Source organism: Equus quagga, chromosome 4, assembly GCF_021613505.1.
Source record: "Equus quagga isolate Etosha38 chromosome 4, UCLA_HA_Equagga_1.0, whole genome shotgun sequence".
NCBI lineage: Eukaryota > Metazoa > Chordata > Mammalia > Perissodactyla > Equidae > Equus > Equus quagga.
The window spans coordinates 33,209,507-33,228,543 of record NC_060270.1 but is presented as its reverse complement, the minus strand read 5'-3'; the positions used below and the strand labels follow the sequence as shown (position 1 = coordinate 33,228,543).

The following is a 19,037-nucleotide window of genomic DNA, read 5'->3' as shown; positions in this document are numbered from 1 at the left end:
ATGGAGTGCTGACATTTTCAGTAAAACCATTCAACCAAAAGCTGTGGTTTTTTTAGACTAAAAACAAGTCTGGTTTATTAGGCAGCAGCTTATAACTTGCTGCTAAGTAGATGCAATCTATTTAGAGGAATTTATGTAGATATCTGATAAGACATTTCAGAGTTCCTGTCTCTTTCTGACTAAAACGGAGACTGTTAAACAGATTATCAAGAATTCTCTCCTGGTCTCAGTGGAGTAGGAGTTGAGTATCACGGTGTTGTTGGAATGGATGGAAACCATAGAACCAAGATTTAAACCAGATCTCTTGGACTCTCCCACTAACTCTAGTATTGTGTTCTAGCTGAGTGACTTTAGATGTGACTTTCTTCAAAGAGTCATGGGGAAATGTAGAGCTAATACTTTTGCATACACAATGGCTGGCAGACACAAGACCTCCATCAACCATCTCAGATCGCATCCTTCTTTTCTTCCTTCTTTGACTTCTCCCTCTTTGTCTCTTCTTCATCTCCTTTTTTCTCCCCTTCACATCTCCTCTTTTTCCTCCTCCCATTGACTTACCTGCTAACTGTCTCTTGGCTGTCTGACTTTAGACTACACTGAGGAATGGCATATATTTGGGTCACCCAAAATTACTCAATGACTTAGGTCCCTGCCAGTGATAATAACAGCTAGTTTATAGAGCATTGATTGAGAATAATTTCCCTTAATCCTCTCCCCAAACTTATGAGATGAGTACTAGTATTGTCTCCATTTTACAGACATGAACAAGAGCCATAGACAGATGAAATGTCCAGTCTTACAGAGCTAGTAAGTGATACAGCTCGAAGTTTCCAGACCTGGCCCTTGCCCAGCCCAATGGCCTCCAAAATGGTGATGACTGGCACTCATTTATTCACTCAATAGACGTTTATTTAGAGCAGGCTGTTTGACAGGAACTGGATAGAGTAGCCCAGCATTCACAGTCTCTGCCTTCATGGAACACACACACACACACACACACACATTTACATGTAGAGATGATACTCAGCCCCTACTCATGAGCATCACCCTATCCTCTGTATTGGTCAGTCAGTGTTCACATGGTACCTGTTGCTAAACATTTTACATATCATTTCTTCTCACACACAGTGATAAGTGCCACAAAGGAAAACGGATCAGGATGCTCTGAGAGAGTGTAATAGGGGGTCAAGTTTATATAGGAGTTTAAGAAATCCTGTTTGAACAAGGCATTTGAACCATGACTTGGACAATGAGTGTTCTCAGCCTGCTATGAGATAATGCTGGGCAGAGGCCAGGCCATATAGGGACCTGCAGTCCATGTTACATAGCTTGGATTTGATCCTAAGATCAAAGGGATGCTACTTAATAAAGTGAACAGGGGAGTGATATGATTCGGTTTGTACTTTAAAAATAGCCCTGTGGTTACTGTGTGAGAATGGATGGGAGTGCAAAGCCTGTACTGTCTGTACATCAGACGATTCTGTGTAGTGTGGATTCAGATATGAATCAGTCACAAATCATCCTTTTCAGTCTTTTAGGGAAAACAAAGCATATACTAAAACAATTCTGATAAAAGTCATGAAGTTCTATATCCTAAAGGCTATAGTAGACAGACAGCAAAACTGCTGAGGGCAAGAGGAATTACAGATCCTGCTCACTTTCTTTTGACCAGAAGCCGTTGTTTTAATCAATCTCTTCTTGTTCTCTCTGTTGGAGAGAATCTTAACTCTCAGTCAGAATTTTCCATGCATGCCCTAAAAGGCTCTCAAGTCTGAAGCAAATCAACTCAGTAACATGTATCTAGTGTCTACTTTGTCCTTGGCTCATAAGAATCCCACTTCACTTGCTTCACTATATTTATACCACAAGGATATGATAGAATGAGCTGAAATAGTGGTGGCTTGGGGGTCAGTGAACTTGTGTTCAAGTCTCGATTTTATCTCCAGTCAGCAATTCAACCTTTAGAGGTTAGCAGAGGCTAAAGAATAGTGAGTGAAGTTTGTGGTACAGATTGAATTAGAACAAAGAGATGTTTTTGATATCCTTGGAAGAAGATCTGCTCCATGAAGTTTTCCTAAGAACTGAGAAGATGTGGAGGAGCATGAATCAGTTGACAGCCAACATGATGCAAACTTGCTACTCCCCTAATGGATCCCGTCATGGGTAGTCATCTCTGAGCTCTGTGGTCATAAGATATATCCCTGTGATCTTCCACTTTCCCTCCTCCCTTGTTCACGGGGCTGGACTGAGAGAAAGGGGATGGCATTAGGTATTCCTCAGCCCCTCTTTCTTCTGATGTGATCAAACCTTACTATCTTCTGTTTTAGTAGAGATGTTTCAGTGAATGCCATTATCTTAAACTTGGAAAGATTATGCCATCAACTTTTCTTCTCTGTGATGATTCCTGCAGGATAGACCACTGGAACAATGAGAAGGAGAGGATTTTGCTGGTCACAGACAAGACTCTCTTGATCTGCAAATATGACTTTATCATGCTCAGCTGTGTGCAGTTGCAGCACATTCCCCTGAGCGCTGTCTATCGCGTCTGCCTGGGCAAGTTTGCGTTCCCTAGGATGTCACTGGACAAGTGAGTATGATGTCTTAGACTTGGAAAAGTGGTGCAGTAGGAGCAGGGCATGTAGGGAGATCAGTCACAAAGTCAGTTCAGGACTGTAAGCTGGGAGAACCTAGGGGAGAACACTGAAGCTCTACAGTTGAGCCCATCCAACAATCATTGAGTTCCTCTTCTATGTCGGACACCAGGGATACAACGTTAAGTAAATTTGTACTTTAATATGAGAACCTGACAAGTAAATGGTTGAATGTAAGGTGTAAAGAGCTGCAGGAGCATGGAGGAAAGGCCCTCAACCTAATTCATGTGGCAGAGAATCAGAGAAGCTTTCCTAGAGAGGCACTTGAGCCAACATTTGATGTTAGTAGGAGTTAGCCAAAGAAGGAGAACAAAAGTTTCAGAATATTCCAAACAGAAGGAATGGCACAACCAAAGGAGTGGAGGTAGGAAAAAGTGTAATGCCTTTGGAATTGAAATTATTCCGTAAAGTTTAATGGACAGTTTTCTGTCCATCAATTATTCTCGAAAGTTTAATCCACGATGGCTAATAGCTCTTCTTAAAAGAAGTCTCTTTGGGATCTTCCCTGGAAGTTTAGTGGAGGGGACATCAGCTGTCTCAGAGATGTTGACAGTTACCAAGAGACCTGGCGGGGGTCTACAAAGGGGACTTGTTAAACTAAGTTCTGGTAATGGTCTCAGAAGGAACTGCCTTTCCTAGACATTTTAGATCTAAGCCAGAAGGACAGCAATCTTTCTCTGAGCCTCTGAATGTGGGTTCTTCCCACTGAACTGTGAGCACCTTGAGGGCAGGTACTTTTTTTGGGGGAGGTCACTTAAGCACCTGGCATTGGGCCTGGCACAGAAAAAGAACTGAAAAATCTTTCTAAACCACAGCTTGATCAAGTGATTGGTTTTCCTTACATAAACCATACCAAATCAAAGACATTTTTTTTTTAAGATTTTTAAAATTTTTTTCCTTTTTCTCCCCAAACACCCCCCCCCCCCCCCCCCCCCCCCCGGTGCATAGTTGCATATTCTTTGTTGTGGCATGTGGAACGCCGCCTCAGCGTGGCCTGATGAGCAGCACCATGTCCATGCCCAGGATTCGAACCAACGAAACACTGGGCCACCTGCAGCAGAGCACGCGAACCCAACCACTCAGCCACAGGGCCAGCCCTAAGACATTTTTTATTTACTTTTTTCATCAATGCAATTAATTGATCCAGTTCACTAACTTGCTTTGACAGATTGATTTAGCTCACTATCTTTTTGAACTGGTAGAGTTTTTCAATAATATATGCACATGGTAATCATATATTTAAACATCACAAAAATGTTTATTTTCAGGAAATGTCTCTCCCACCTCCGACTCTCAGTTCTCCAGAATTATCTCCATAGGTGATAGTCAGCAGTTTCATTTTTTTTTAAGAAATAGTCTATAAATACATACAAATGAAAATGTCTTTGATGTATATATGTGTGTTTATACACATTTGTAAGTATGTGTCTACACACACATTCATCACAAATTATTTTAGCCAATGGGTACACATGTTGTAAACTCTTTTGCCTCAAGCTATTTTACCCAGTGATAGACCTTGGAGATTTTATTATATAATCCTGTATAGATCAACCTCCGTCTTTTTAATAGTGCAGAATATTCCCTTTTAAGCCTACTCTATGTATCCAGCCCTTCATCAATGGATCTTTATTTTTACTTTTAAAATTTTTTATTTTTAAACAATGCTGCTCTAAATATTCTTGTCTGTAGGACTTTGCACAAATGTGAAAATGTATCTGTAGTGCAAATTTCTGTAAGTGGAATTATTAGATCAAAATTCATTTATTAGATCAAAAGTCATGTGAATTTTAACTGATATTGCCATCTTGCCTTCTACACAGGTGACACCACTTTATGCATCCTTTTTCACACATCCTCAGAAACATTGCGTGTTATCAAACTCTTGCTTTGCCAGTGAGATAAAGAAAAATATCTTACTTTTGTTTTCTTTCCAGTGGTAGAATTTGAAGAAAGTTAAAGATGTTTTTCTTATGTTAGAAAGCCATTTATTTATTTTTCTGTGAACTGTCTATTTATGACTCACTCTTTGAGTTTTAGGCTGTCAAATTTATCAATCTTTCAAAGTTTTTAAGTTTATTTCTTTTTGAGAAAGTCTTTCTCCACATTGAAATCATAAAAGATATTTCCAAGTTTTCTTCCAGTGTTTTTATAATTTTATTTTTAAAAATAGTTAAATTTATGTTTCATCTGGAATTACTTTAAGTAAGGAGAAATATGTGCAATCAGCTTTATTTTTTATTCAGATGGCAGGTTAGAGTTTTCAACATCATCTATTCAATACTCCATTCTTTCTTCTCTATCATATATACATTACCATGTGTGTTTGTGCCTATTTCTGGATTCTCCATTCCATTCATGTATTTATTAAAGTACAAAATGGTTTCAATTATTATAACCTTTTATTATGTTTTAATATCAGATAGAGTTACTCCCTTCTTATTAACCTTCTTTTTTTTTTAGAATTTGTTTATTTATGCATATGTATTTTTCCATCAGCTTGCCTAATTTTAAAAAATCTTATTTTTATTAGGATTTTAAAACATTAAATCAACCTTGCATTCCTAAGATAAACACATTTAGTCATGGGGCATTATCCCTTTTATACATTGCTGCATTCAGTTTGCTAATATTTTTTTAAGGAGTTTTGTGTCTATGTTCATGAGACAGATTGGTCTTTTATTTAATTCTTTCATAATGTCTTTGCCAGGTTTCAGTATGTGGGTTATGCTGGCCTCATAAAACAAGTTGGAAAGTATTCTCTCCTCTTTTATTTTCTAAAAGATTTTGTATCTGAGTGGTGTTATCTCTTCCTTGAATGTCTGATAGAATTTATAAGGGAAATCTTCTGGGCCTGAGATTTCTTTGTGGGATAGTTTTCGATAATAAAGTTAATTTGTTTTATAAATATTGGGTTACTCATACTTTTTGTTTGATTTTGTGTTGACGTTGGTAAATGGTATTTTTCAAGGAATTTGTTAAGTTTATTTAAATTGTATTTGAAAGCATAAAGTTGTTAGTATTCCACTATTGTCTCTTTAAATCTATATTTAGTGATACCTTCTTTCTTTCCTGATATTGGGGATCTGCATTTTCTCTTTTTTCTCTTGATGAACCTATCAATTTTCTCGGTTTTAACAAGAATATGCTTTTCATTTTGCTAATTTTCACTGTTGTCTGATTTCTATTTAGTTGATTTTTGCTCTTTATTTTTTCCTTTCTTCTATGTACCTTTGGTTTACTTTGCTGTTCCTTTTTTCAACTTTTTAATTTGGAACCCAAGGGCACTGAATTTTTGCCTTTCTTCTTTTCTAACATGAGCATTTAAAGCTATAAATTTCCTTCTAAGCACTGCTTTCACTGTTTATCACAGACTTTGATAGGCTGAGCTTGTATTATCATTCAGTTAGAAATATCTCCTAATTTTTCTTATGATTTCTTCTTTGACCCATGAATACTTTAGAAGTTGTATTGACAAATTTACAGATAAGTTGAGTTTTCCCAGATATTTTAACAGTACTGAATTTTCATTTAGAGGACATATCTTTGATTTTAATCATTGTAAATATATTGACATTTGATCGATTGAACTATATAGTATGTCTTTGTGAATGTATCATGAGCATTGATAATTATTTTGTGTGTAGTTTTCCATAAATATCAATTAATTCATTGTGTTTGATAGTGTTGTTTAGACTATCTATGCTTCTATTGATTTTTGTCTAGTTTTTTATCAGTTACTGAGAGAGGAATATTAGAATCTACTATCATTATGGGATATTCTTGTCTCTTTAATTTTATGATTTTTCGCTTCATACATTTTGAGAGTCTATTTATTAGATGCGTACACATTTATGATTGTTATGTCTTCCTGATGAATTGAATCTTTTTTTATTATGCGGTGTTCCTCTTTATCTCTGGCAATATGTCTTGACAAGTCTATTTCATATCTGCTATTAGCCACTCAGGCATTTTTATCTTACTTTTGCACTGTATATCTTTTTTTTTCACCCATTACCATCTATGTCTTTGCATTCAAAGTACATTTCTTGTAGATATCACATAATTGGGTCATGCTTTTAATCCATTCTGGTAATCTCTGCCTTTTAATAGGGATGTTTAGTCCCTTCACATCTTATGTAATTTTGATATGATTGAAGTTAAGGCTACCTATTATTTGTTTTGCATTTCCCTCTTCTATTTTTTTATTCCTTAGTCCTCTTTTCAATCTTTTAAAAATTATTTATGTATTCTTCATAATTCAATTTTAATGTATTTATTGGCTTTTTAGCTATGATGTTTTATAGTTTTGTGGTGGCCTTAGGGGGGAGTTTCTCAACCTCAGCACTATTTACATTTTGGTCAGGACAACTCTTTGGTGTGGGAAGCTGTTCTGAGTGTTGTAGGATGTTTAGCAGCAACTCTGGCCTCTACGCTCTGGATGCCAGTCGCACCTTGCCTCTGTTATGACGATCAAAAATGTCCCCAGACATTGCCAAATGTGCCCTGTGGGCAAAATCACCCTAGACTGAGAAGCACTGCTCTAGGAATTATAATACACTTATCTTTCACAGTCTAGTTAGAGTTACTATTAGAACACTACACTGAAAACATGGAGACCTTGCAAACACACTGTTCTAGGAATGTAAATGTTGAACAGGGTGTGATGAAATCAGTGTGGCCATAGGAGGACACAAGAACAAGGTGTGGAAGGAAGTTTATTGTACTCACAAGTCCCAGAAAGGGGGTCACCACATGCCACACAGGGCCACAGGGGAAGACATCAGTGTCAGTCAGGAGGCAGAAAGGGTAGGAACTAGGAGAGAACTTAGACCTGGTCTTTACTGCAGTTTCCACAGGAATAGCAAGGCAAGGCAGGGTCAACAGTTTAGGAGTGGCTAGTTTGAACAATTTTGGTGGGCTTTACACTATAGGGTGGTCCCTTGTTGCCTGGTCCCTAGTTCTGGATTGATTAAGGCAGAAGAATATTGCCTCATGGGATCTACGGGCTAGATAGAGGTGGTATGGCTCGGAATTGTTTGATTTGCATATCAAAGGCGTGCTCTGGGCTGAGCCCTCTGTTATCTCTAAGAACTGACTGGCTCTGAGAGGGGCAGTCTCTTCCCAGCCAGAAAGGTTTTTTTTTTGAAGATGTCAAAACATCATAATATACATAAAATAAAAAAATACATACAATATACATATAGCTCCCTTCACATCCCCTCCTCACCGCTCTTTATGCTGCAGTTATTGTGATTTTACTTCCATGTGCATTTTAAACCCCGCAAAACAATGTTATAAATTTTGCTATAAGAAATCGCATATATTTCAAAGAAATTAGGATATAAAATTGTGTTTTATATTTATGCAGATATTTTCATTTCTGATACTCTTCATTTGTTTCAGAAGTTGCGTTTCTCTTTGATGTCATTTTCCCTACACGTGAAAAATTACTTTTAGGGGCTGGCCTGGTGGTATACTGGTTAACTTCGCGCACTCCACTTTGGTGGCCCGGGGTTCATGGGTTCAGATCCCGGGTGCAGACATACACACCGCTCATCAAACCAGGCTGTGGTGACATCCCACATACAAAAAATAGTGCCAATCTTCCTCAAGCAAAAAGAGGAACATTGGCAACAGATGTTAGCTCAGGACCAATTTTCCTCACCCCAAAAAACCCAAAATTATTTTTTAGCATTCCTTGTAGTGTAATCTAGTTGTGATAAATTTTCCATTTTCTTTTTTTGAGGGGAAATATCTTTAGCCTTCATTTTTGAGGACTATTTTCTCTAGTTGGAGACTTCTGATGACATTTTTTTTCCATCATGCTCAAGATGTTGTTCCACTATCTTCTGGCCTCTATAATTTCTGCAGAAAAGTCCACAGTCGCTTGGACTGCTATTCCTCTGTATGTTCTCTAGCTCCTTTCAAATGTTCTCTTTCTCTTTCAGAAATTTGACTATGACGTGCCTAGGTGTATGTGTTTTTTGTTTTTTTTTTAATATTTATCATGTTTGGGGTTCCCTGGGCCTCTTGCATTTATAAATTTATGTCTTTCAACAAATTTGGGAAGTCTGGGGTTATTACTTTTGAAAAAATTTTCGCTTGCCTATTCCCTCTCTTTTTCTCTGATACTTTAATTACATGAATGTTAGACATTTTTTTTTTGTCCCAGAGGTCTCTGAGTCTTTTTTGTTGTTGTATTTTGTGCAGAATTTCTAGTTGTTATCTTTAGGAGGGGCAGTCTGCTGGGACCCTATGCCTGCCTAGCTATCAAATTTTAGCAAATACTAACACTTTTTTGTGGCATCTTTGAAGATGACTGTATATTCACTTTTCTCCTTAGGTCTAATTAATATAGTGAGTTATGTCACATATTTCTTAATATTGAAATATTTTTGTACATTCAAGGTATGAATCCCACTTGGAATTATTATATCGTTATTTAATATGCCATTGAATATTCATTGCAATTATTGATGGGGTTTTTTGAATTAATATTTATAAGTTTGATTGATACATAGTTTTCTTCTCTTGGGCTATCTTTGCAGGTTTTGATATCCATGTTAGCTTATTTTCCTAAAAAATAAAGTTTTCCTTTTTTCTCTATTGACTTTATCAGATAAAGAAAAGGCTTTATATGTTACTTAAAAGATTGGTATAGGGGCCAGCCCCATGGCTGAGTGGTTAAGTTCATCCACTCTGCTTCAGCAGCCCAGGGTTTCACTGGTTGGGATCCTGGGCATGGACATGGTGCTGCTCATCAGGCCATGCTGAGGCAGCATTCCCACATGCCACAACTAGAAGGACTCACAACTGGAATATACAACTATGTACTCGGAGGATTTGGGGAGAAAAAGCAGAAAAAAAAAGAAGGTTGGCAATAGTTGTTAGCTCAGGTGCCAATCTTTAAAAGAAAAAAAAAGAGTGGTATATTTCACCTATGAACATGCCTGGACCTAGTGCTTTTTAAGGAGGAGTAGCACTACAGCTTTCTCAATTTTCTCTATGATATTGGCATATTCAGACTTTCTCTTTCTTTCATGGTTAGTTTCTGTAATTTCTATTTTACTAGAGAAATAACTCAGTTTTATTCAGGTTTGTAAATTTTCATTGATTTGAGAAAAATAAAAAAGGGATGATTAAAAGAATAATAAAAGATTTATATGTAATACATTTTTTCCTTGTATGGGGATTTAGTTGATCAATTGATTGATTTCAAAACACCACCTCTTGAGTTTACTTATTCATAATAGAATAATTCGGTCTTTTCCCATTTGTTATTTTCTATATTTATCTGTTATTTCCCACTGCTCTATTTGTATATATTCTGTTATGCATTGTGTAACTTCTTCAGTTGAAAGTTTAACTCATTGAAAGTTGTTTTTTGTTAGGTAAGTAAGTTTTATGGATGTTGAATTTTCTTTCATTATACTTTTTCAGATATATAATATTTCATTATATTTTGTATACCCTATTATTTTTGTTTGTTTGTTTGCTCTTTGATTCAAGAATACATTGAGATAACTTTTTTTTAAGTTGGAAGGGTTTTTACTCCTTTGAGTTATATTATTAATTTCTAGTTTATTACATTGTGTTTAGAGAATGTCTTCTCTACTATTTCTAGTCTTTAGGATTTATTAAATATTTCCCATTTAAATAGTTAATTTGTATCAATATTTTATAAATACTTGAATGTGCAGTCTCTGCTTTCTGTGTATAGAATTTGATAAATGGTACATTGGTCCACTCTCATTACGTTATTTATGTCTTCTCTGTCTTTGCCTATTTATTAATTAATTTTTTTGGCCACTTGATCTGCCATAGACTGAGAGAGGAGAATTAATTTTCCTTAATTACTGTGGTTGTGTTTTTTACTTTTGTGAGTTTACATTATGCAGGTCGATATTGTCTTGTCTAATGGAGGAACATTTATAGATGTTGAATCTTTATTTTAGATTATAATCTTTTTCACTCTAAAGTTTATCTCCTTTAATCGCTTGCGTATTTTTGGTCTTGTCTTTTGAATATTGAAAACTTTATGTCCTTTTTCTGTGAATTCTCTTCATATATCTCTGCCTTTTTCTACTTTAAATTTTCTGAGTCTCTTTATTTTTTTATGCGTCCTTGTATACAGCATATAATTGAATTTTACTTTGTGATCCAACCTGGCAGTCTTTTCTTTTAATTGGTAAGATTAACCTATTTACACATATTGATGATAGTTTTGGTCTTAGTTCTGCCACCATGAGTTTTGTATTATTGTATTTTTCTAAATATATTGCCATATTTTCTACATTTCCTTTGCTTTCTATTGAGTGTGTTTTTCTTTTAACAAGAAGGTTTATAGTCTATCTTTTTCTACTAGTGATTATAAGTATAACTTAACATAGTATTCTTAATCCTATCTTTTTTGAGCATTGTCTATTGACTCTCAAATATAAATCCATTTACATTAACAACTCACTTCTTTCATTTTCTTTTCATACTTCTCCATCATTCACTTTTTAAAAAAAGTTTGCTTATAATCATCCTTATTAGTTACTTTGATTGTTATTTATTTAAATTATATGCTTCCAATCGATGTGCCATCTTAAATAGTGTATATTAAACCTCCATTCTCAAAGAAAAGAAATCTACATATCCACGATATTCCCATGTTCTCTCATCTTTCACCTCCCTTCTTTCATTAGTTTTACCAGACAAATTTCTTTCTTTATGGCATATTTTGTTTTATTTCCCATGAGGCACCCAATTATTATCACAGAGAGTTGATGTAATTCCAGCCCTCCTAATTAACTTGTGTAGCTTTATCCAGATTTGCATTCTGGGGTTGGAGTGAGAAAGCCTGTGCCAGCAGCTGGCATGCTGTTAAATGTTAAAGGGCTTTCAATGGGCCCCTGGAGGCAGGAACACAGTGTGATGAAGGGGGTGGTTTTTAAGTTCTGCTCAGTTTTTTAGCAAAACTCCATAGCAAAGTTCTGGACAAGGAGTAGAGTCCCGGGTTTCAGTCAGAATTTTACAACTGTTAACTTTGTTTCCTCATCTATCAAAAGGTCATTCGTATTAAATGCCACTCTGCTTCATTACCAGTCTTATTGTAAGGCTCCGACGAGATAGCTTGAAAGCGCTGTGTAATATGCCTCATAGATATCAGGTGTTACCAAGTTTTGATTTTTCTCCCAGAGAAAAGCTTTTGTTAACATGGAACTAAGTAGATCAATTTGATTGTTATCTTTATTTCCAAGCCAGCTGGCTCTTCTTGGTTGGGTATTCAGTTGCCATTATAAGGTCAGAGGTCAGGAAGCAGCAGGCAGAGAAAGGAAGCAGCAGCAAGGGAAAATCAGCTGCTAAATGATCATAAGCTGACTCCAGAGGAAAGCTTGGACAGTGTCTGGACAAATTCTCTTGTTATAAGAAAATGCAATGATTTAACATTAGCCTCTACCCCCACCCACCCAACCCCTGCCCCACGCCAGCTGTAGGTGGTAATGCTGACACTGTTTACCAAGAGCTTTTACCACTCCTGTGCCATTTGACCTTCAGCATCCGGGAATAAAGAGGGCTGATTGCCTACATTTTATAGATAAGAACAGTGAGACCAAAAGGGTTCAGGGATTCAGGTACCATAAACTATTTAGTATTAGAACTAGGTTTCAAAATCAATTCTTCCCACTCCCTGTCCAGTGTTCTTTTCTTTGAGTAAACAATCTTTAATTTCCTTTTTTCTCTTTTTCTCCTCTTTCCTTCCCTTCCCTCTTTCATTTATTTTTTTAACTTTTATCACGAAATAATTTTAGACTTACAAAAAAGCAGTAAGAATAATACAAAGAGCTCCCATATACCTTTCAACCCATCTTTCCAAGTGTAAATATTTTATATAACCATAATACAAATATCAAACCTGGAAACTTGTGGCTATAATACCATAACACTATATTGGTAGAAAGACACTGGTTTAGGATTCAGGGACCTGGGTCCTGATCCACTTTCCTGATGTTAAGTCCCCTCCCCTTGCTGAATCTGTTTCCTCATTTATGAAATCTCTAAGCTTCTTCCTTTTTTTTGGTGGTCTTGAAACTCTGCGCTTTCATGGTGCTCTATTGGTGTAGCAATATTCCCAAAGTCATTTATCTTAGAGGGCTAAATGATTTTACCTAATCAATTACTCCTGTGAAAAATGTCTCAAAGAGGTTTTTCTGCTGGAAAATATTGTTGCTGTCACATCAATATGTCAACAAAAGCTGAACAGGAAGGTCAGGCCAAGAAATGTCTTCCTGCGAGAGTAGGCGTTGCACATTTCTCTATCCATGCTGTTTAAAATTTGCTCTCTGCAAAATATAAGGGATAGGCAATGCTGCAGAAGCAAAGCTCAGGAACCATTCATGGTGGTCACTCCTCATCCCGTTTGCAGAGATGCTGGTGAAAGCAGGAGATAGGAGCTGCCCCCTGTTGACTTAGTGTCAGCACATGGAGGGCGGGAGGAAGTCATCCCAGACAAGACTCCATCACCTCAGCTTTGCTCCCTTGGATCCAAAGCCAGGCTAGCTGCTCTGTGCCTTCAAAGTTCTAATTTGGCATCTCTTCCTTAGACAAGAGCTTCAAAGGGCCTCTGCTCTGGGTGAAAGCAGCTCGTGGCCCAGGCTGATTCTGCTGGCTTCGCGTCTGTCAGTGCTTTCTAATCACTGTTATAAGCGTGGTTCTGCGGAACACGTTGTAAAATATTTTCCTATTGCTCCAGCAACATCTCCTGTCTAGACAATCTAATTATGAGTGCAGAGCAAACAGCTGAAGTGTATGCCACCCCCAAGGTTGCCTTACTCCAGGAAAAGGGTGGAAGGATGAGGGAGGGGGTGGGAATGGTATTGGTTACCTTTTGTTGATCTGACCAGAAAATTGAGTGCTCCAAAAGAATCTGGCTAACTTTTAATTAAAAAGAAATGATCTGGTGGAAGCTGGCATTTTGTTGTTTTTCCAAACTCAGTGGAGGATTAAAGGTACTGATTTATTTCCCTCCAATCACATCTTTTTCTTGGCTTCAAAGGTGGTTTGTGGTCTTTTCTTAAAAAAAAAAAAAGCCACTGATTTAATAATCTGCCCTCCCAGCAGCACTATGAAGATAAAAAGCGGCCCCCTAAAGGTATGTTCTTTCCAAGTAGTAATTTGATTGCATTCAGTGAGTCTTGCCTGAGCCCTGGCCAGGTGGCAGGTGTTGTGTGTGACAGTGACGAGACATGGCCTCTGTCCCCAAGATGTTCACAGGCTCACAGGAAGGCAGACACATATGCACTGATGCCTTAACCAGGCTTTGGTTAGCGCTCCAGCGGAAAGCCAATGGTGTCCTGGGCACAGGAGAGGGAGAGAGACTTTCCACTGGGAGGTCTCAGAAGGTCTTACGGAGGAGGTGGAATCTAAGCAGGTCTTTATAGGATGAGCAGAATTTGGGCAGAGAGATAAGGGGGAGCAGGGCAGTCTAGGTGTAAGTAGACAAATGCCCAACTGGCGTGATCATGCCAGGACTCCCACAGGGCTGAGTCCCAACTATTGAGAAGGTATAGTAGAAGTTTCTGAATGGTTTTGAATAATAACACGAGGCATTTGGGTTTCAGTCATATTAGGATCTGAGACATTGACAGTTGTTGGAGAGAAGCCTAAAACAACTGGCATTTTGTTTCAGAATGATGTATGGCAACAATATAAGAGATGGTTTGGAGAAAACTGAAACTGAAGAAAGGGGCTGGCTAGGGGAGAGATTGTCTGATGTAGAGTTGGGAAATTATAAGGACTTGAACTGGGCCAGTGGATAAGAAGGGAGAGCTTGGGAGTGAGAAGACTTGGCTGAAGGAGAATTTCTGGTGCATGATAACTGGATTGGGTTTTCCTGGTGTGGGAGAGGGAGGGACTGTGAGCCTGTAAGTGGAAGATGCACTTCGTGTTTATTAGTTGGGGTGTCTGAATGGCTATGGGAAAAGATGATGGTTGGGATAAACTATTCGCGCAACTGACATTTATTGAGCACTTGCCATTGCTAGTTGCTGAGCTGGGTAGTGTGGTACCATTCAGATAAAGAGAGAGTTTCTACCCTCATGGAGCTCACAGTCAAAGGGCAATCAAACAGTAATCATACTGGTAAGTATAAAATTGTCACGGTGATAGTGCTTTGAAGGAGAGCTATATGGGGTTTGTGAATTATCTATTGCTATGCAGCAACTTACCTCAAAACTTAGTAGTGTGAAATAACAAACATTTATTATTCCTGTTTCTGGGTCAGGAATATGGATTTGGCTTAGCTGGTTCAGGATCTCTGCAAAGCTTCAGTCAAGGTGTCACTGGGGCTGTGGCATCTCAAGGCTCCACCAGCGGAGGATCACTTTCAAGCTCCCTCATGTGGTTGTCAGCAGGTGCAGGTTCTCATTGGCAGTTGGCCAGAGCTCTCAGTGTCTGCCATGTGAGTCTCTCCTTAAGGCTACTGACAACATGGCTGCTGGCTTCCCTCAGAGGGAGCAAGAGAGGTTGAGCAAGATAGAAGCCACAATCTTTAGGTAACCTAATCTTGGAAGCGACATTTCATCACCTCTGCCACATTCTATTCATTAAAGGCACGCTAAATCCAGCCCACACTCGAGAGGAAACTATCACACTAGGGCATGCATATCAGGGGCAGACAGTAACGGAGGCCATATGAGAGCTGCCCTACCACATGAAGAATATCAGAGCGTTTATTACAGGATTTAGACCTAAATTAGAGGGTGAAGAGCAGGGAAGTCTCTGAGGAACGGATTCTGGAGCTGAGATTGGAAGGATGAATAAGAGTTGAGGAGGTGAAGCAAGTTGTGGAGAGAGTGTTCTGGGGAGAGGGGAGAATATGTGCAAAGGAGGGAGGGAGGCTGGGACCTCTGAGGAACTGTAAACAGGCCCACAGGGCCTGCTAAATGTGAAGGGCCTGAGGGACGCTGCCATGGAGACGAACTTTGTATTTAGATGTGGAAGAGCTGCGGGCGTTTTGCAGCAGTTAGAGTAATTCTGCTTTGATCTGTGACTTGCACTGGCATTCCCTAGAGAGTGATGGGCTTCACAGTTAAAACTAGTTTGAAAGCCCTTGCTCTAAACTGTGGGGCCGTCTCTGGAACTGCTGGGAAGTGGGTCTGATTCAGTGTATAAAATGAATAAAATTGCCCACTTATCACTTAGGATAATTACTCATTATGTAATGAGATAATGCTCATAAATCACGTTGGGCTTCTTGAGGAAAGGTGTTATATAAACACAAGGCTTTATCATCGATGACGGAAACAGACTTAGAGGATTAAAATCAGATGTGCATCTTGGTGCTATGGCTTTTTACTCCAAACTAAGTGACCTGTGAAGTTCACTTGAGTTCTTGAGGACTGTTTTAGGTTAAGAAATGGAGGCAGGGGCTGGCCCTGTGGCTTAGTGGTTAAGTTTGGCATGCTCCACTTTGGTGGCCTAGGTTCAAGGGTTCGGATCCTCAGCACGGACCTACACCATTCATCAGTGATGCTGTGGCAGTGACCTACATATAAAGTGGAGGAAGAGTGGCACAGATGTTAGCTCAGGGTTAATCTCCTCGAGCCAAAAAGGAGAAGGGTTGGCAACAGATGTTAGCTCAGGGTGAATCTTCCTCAGCAAAAAAAAAAAAAAAAAAAGGAAGTAGCAGGGTATCAGTAGGTGACTGGAATGGATGTAGGCATGGAAAGGAAAGGTGGGGTTGGAGATGCTCTCTTGTTATCTCTTATACTCTGGTAAAGAAGAGAGTTCCCCTTGTTAATCCTACTTAAATGAATGTGACTACTTATAAATGCAGCATGGAGACTCTACTTCTGAGCTGAAAATGAGAAAATCTGAATTCTTGTCTATTCTGCCTTTAATTCTCTGTGTGTCCTTGAAATAACATTGTTTCCCCACATTGTTTCCCCTCTCAGAGCCTTAATTTACCCCCATGTAACATGAAAAAGGTGAAATTGGATGATCTTGAAGGTCTCTACCATCTCGTGCGTCAATCACTAAGCAAGATTTTACAATGTTCTTTCCAGTTTTGCTCCCATGAAATGAGAACAATAACACTTCTTGTCAGCAATCAAGAAATACTGTGACCAATGACAGCTTTTGTTTTGGGAAAGTTTAACATTGGCGGCAGAACTTGGACTTTTGTGTATTTATTTTGCAGACCCATGGAAAGGATAGAATCAGAGAAGAGAAAATCAGCCAGAGTTGATGTTTGATCCACTTTTTTCCAGCTTCCACTGACATATTCTCCTTTCTCCTCTTTTTCACTCGTCTGCTCTCCTCTTAGTCCAAACTCTCTGGAACCAGCCATATAGTTCATATTTTTTATTTCACGTCATTCCTTCTTTCTCTCTTTATTAAAAACGCTCAGCCAAGAATGAAGTAGGTTAAATTATTCTTCATGTAGGTGTGCCTGTCTACTAGATTATCCATCCAACAGAGTGTTTACCTCACCAAAGAAGGTTTTTGTTTTCTTTTTTTTGCAGGGAAAGATTCACCCTGAGCTAACATCTGTTGCCAATCTTCGTCTTCTTTTTTTTCTCTCTCCCCAAAGCTCCAGTGCATAGCTGTATATCCTAGTTGTCAGTCCTTCTAGTTCTTCTGTGTGAGCCACCACCATGGCATGACAACTGACAGACAGGTGGTATGGATCCACGACCGAGAAGCAAACCCAGGCCATTGAAGTGGTGAGAGTGCTGAACTTTAACCACTAGACTGTCAGGGCTGGCTCAAAGAAGGAATATTTTTAAAAACACAAAGCAAAGTGTTTCCATTAGGTGGAAGTGAGGTGAGAGGTCATTGAACAAGAGTCCAGTCTGTTGTCTTTCCTGAGGAGTAACTCCCCGGCTTCTCATCTGTTCCTTCCTCAAATACTCTCTCAGTAAACAGGATAACGTGACACAGTCTATTTCTCCTCAAATTAATTATTTACAGAAATATTTCTGCACACCATAGGACTCAGAGTGAGAAACCCTGGGAACACCTGACGTCCAAAAAAAATTATAAACAGCACTGGATCACCCAACAAGCAGACAAGCACCAACATATGACAACAGCAAAGCACTGCCACCAAACAATGACAGAAGTTCAATCTTCATGTCCTTATTCAGAATTTTATATGTATAATTCTTGAAAGAAACTATTTTAATTTCAGTATTCAGAAAAATGTTCTGCTTTTTGATTTAGTATTGTTTGTGTTTTGACTTCTACCTGAGTAGAGAAGGCCATAATCTTTACAGTGCTAAGGGTCACAAAGTGTTAGTATGGCTGTCAATGTAAGTGAGTTGTGGAACTGGTGGTAAAGTGAGTCCTCTCTCCTGCGGAGTGGCATCACGCTAAAGAGTTGTGACATGATTGCCTCATCTTTTCCTTCCACTCAGGCAAAAGCAACAACTTTGACCTTCTCTGTAGAGTGTCGTCAAGGCATGAACAAAAGAGACCCAATTTTCTTCTTCTACCTTTTCTTTTCTACTTTAGAATCCTTAAAATTCTGTCTTCAAAACTTTAGCCTTCAGAGTAGGAGAAATATCCACTAAGTACAAATAGCATGAGGTAACCTTCTCCTACCTCCCCTTCTGACAGGATTCCTCAGTTATCGGAGGCAGCCATATAACTAACAGAAACACTACATTTCTGAATCTCTCTTGAAGCTAAGTATGTTCATTTGACTAAGTTCTAGCCAACAAAATATAAGCAGAAGAAATGGGAGAGCCTTTTGGGAAGATTCCTCAAAAGGCAAAGAAGCATTCTTCTCTCCCTTTCTGCTTCCCCCTCCTTCTGCCTGTAATGCTCCAGCCACCATCTTGGACCATGGACCAAAGGATCAAAACTAGTGGTGGCAGAGGGGGAAGCTGGAAGGAGCCTGGCTTCTGAATGACTCTGTGGAGCTGCCTTCCAGTCTTTCATGGCTCACCTTTGATCGATCTTCTTTTACCAAGAGAGAATGTGTGGTTCATCTCAGTTGGGATTTTTCTGTTATATGCAGCCAAACTTCATCCTAACTAATAGAGCCATAGAATAGGAGAAGAGGTTCTGCCAACTCATAAAGGTTGGGGATGGTGGGGGTGGCAGTTTCATAGGTTAAATTGCTCATCTGTTTCAGGATTCCACAGACCAAGGTTCCAATCCCAGATCTATCATTTACTGGCTTTGCTACACAACTTTTCTGAGGCATGTGTTCTTACCTCTAAAATGGGTTTGATAATATCCACCCTATGGACTTGTGAGGATTAAATGAGAACGCTTGAGAGGTACCAAGCTGGTGACTGCTATGTGTGCTCCAAACATATTAGTTTCCTTTTGTTTTTCAATTTGCTCTGTTTTTATTAGGAAGATGGTACTCTATGTGTATTCTTTAAG

General features: G+C 38.6%; 1 protein-coding gene across 5 annotated transcripts in view; it reads left to right on the top strand.

The window, feature by feature from the left end:
- The window catches only part of TPRG1 (tumor protein p63 regulated 1), a 132,257-nt gene that overhangs the window by 61,010 nt on the left and 52,210 nt on the right, over positions 1–19,037 (top strand). For 4 of the 5 annotated variants that reach the window (XM_046659886.1, XM_046659888.1, XM_046659887.1 and 1 more), the window contains one exon: positions 2,411–2,587. The exons of the other annotated variant lie outside the window; for it this stretch is intronic. In XM_046659886.1, the coding sequence (XP_046515842.1) occupies positions 2,411–2,587 (177 nt within the window). The remainder of the gene's footprint in view (positions 1–2,410; positions 2,588–19,037) is intronic. 5 annotated transcript variants of the gene reach the window in all.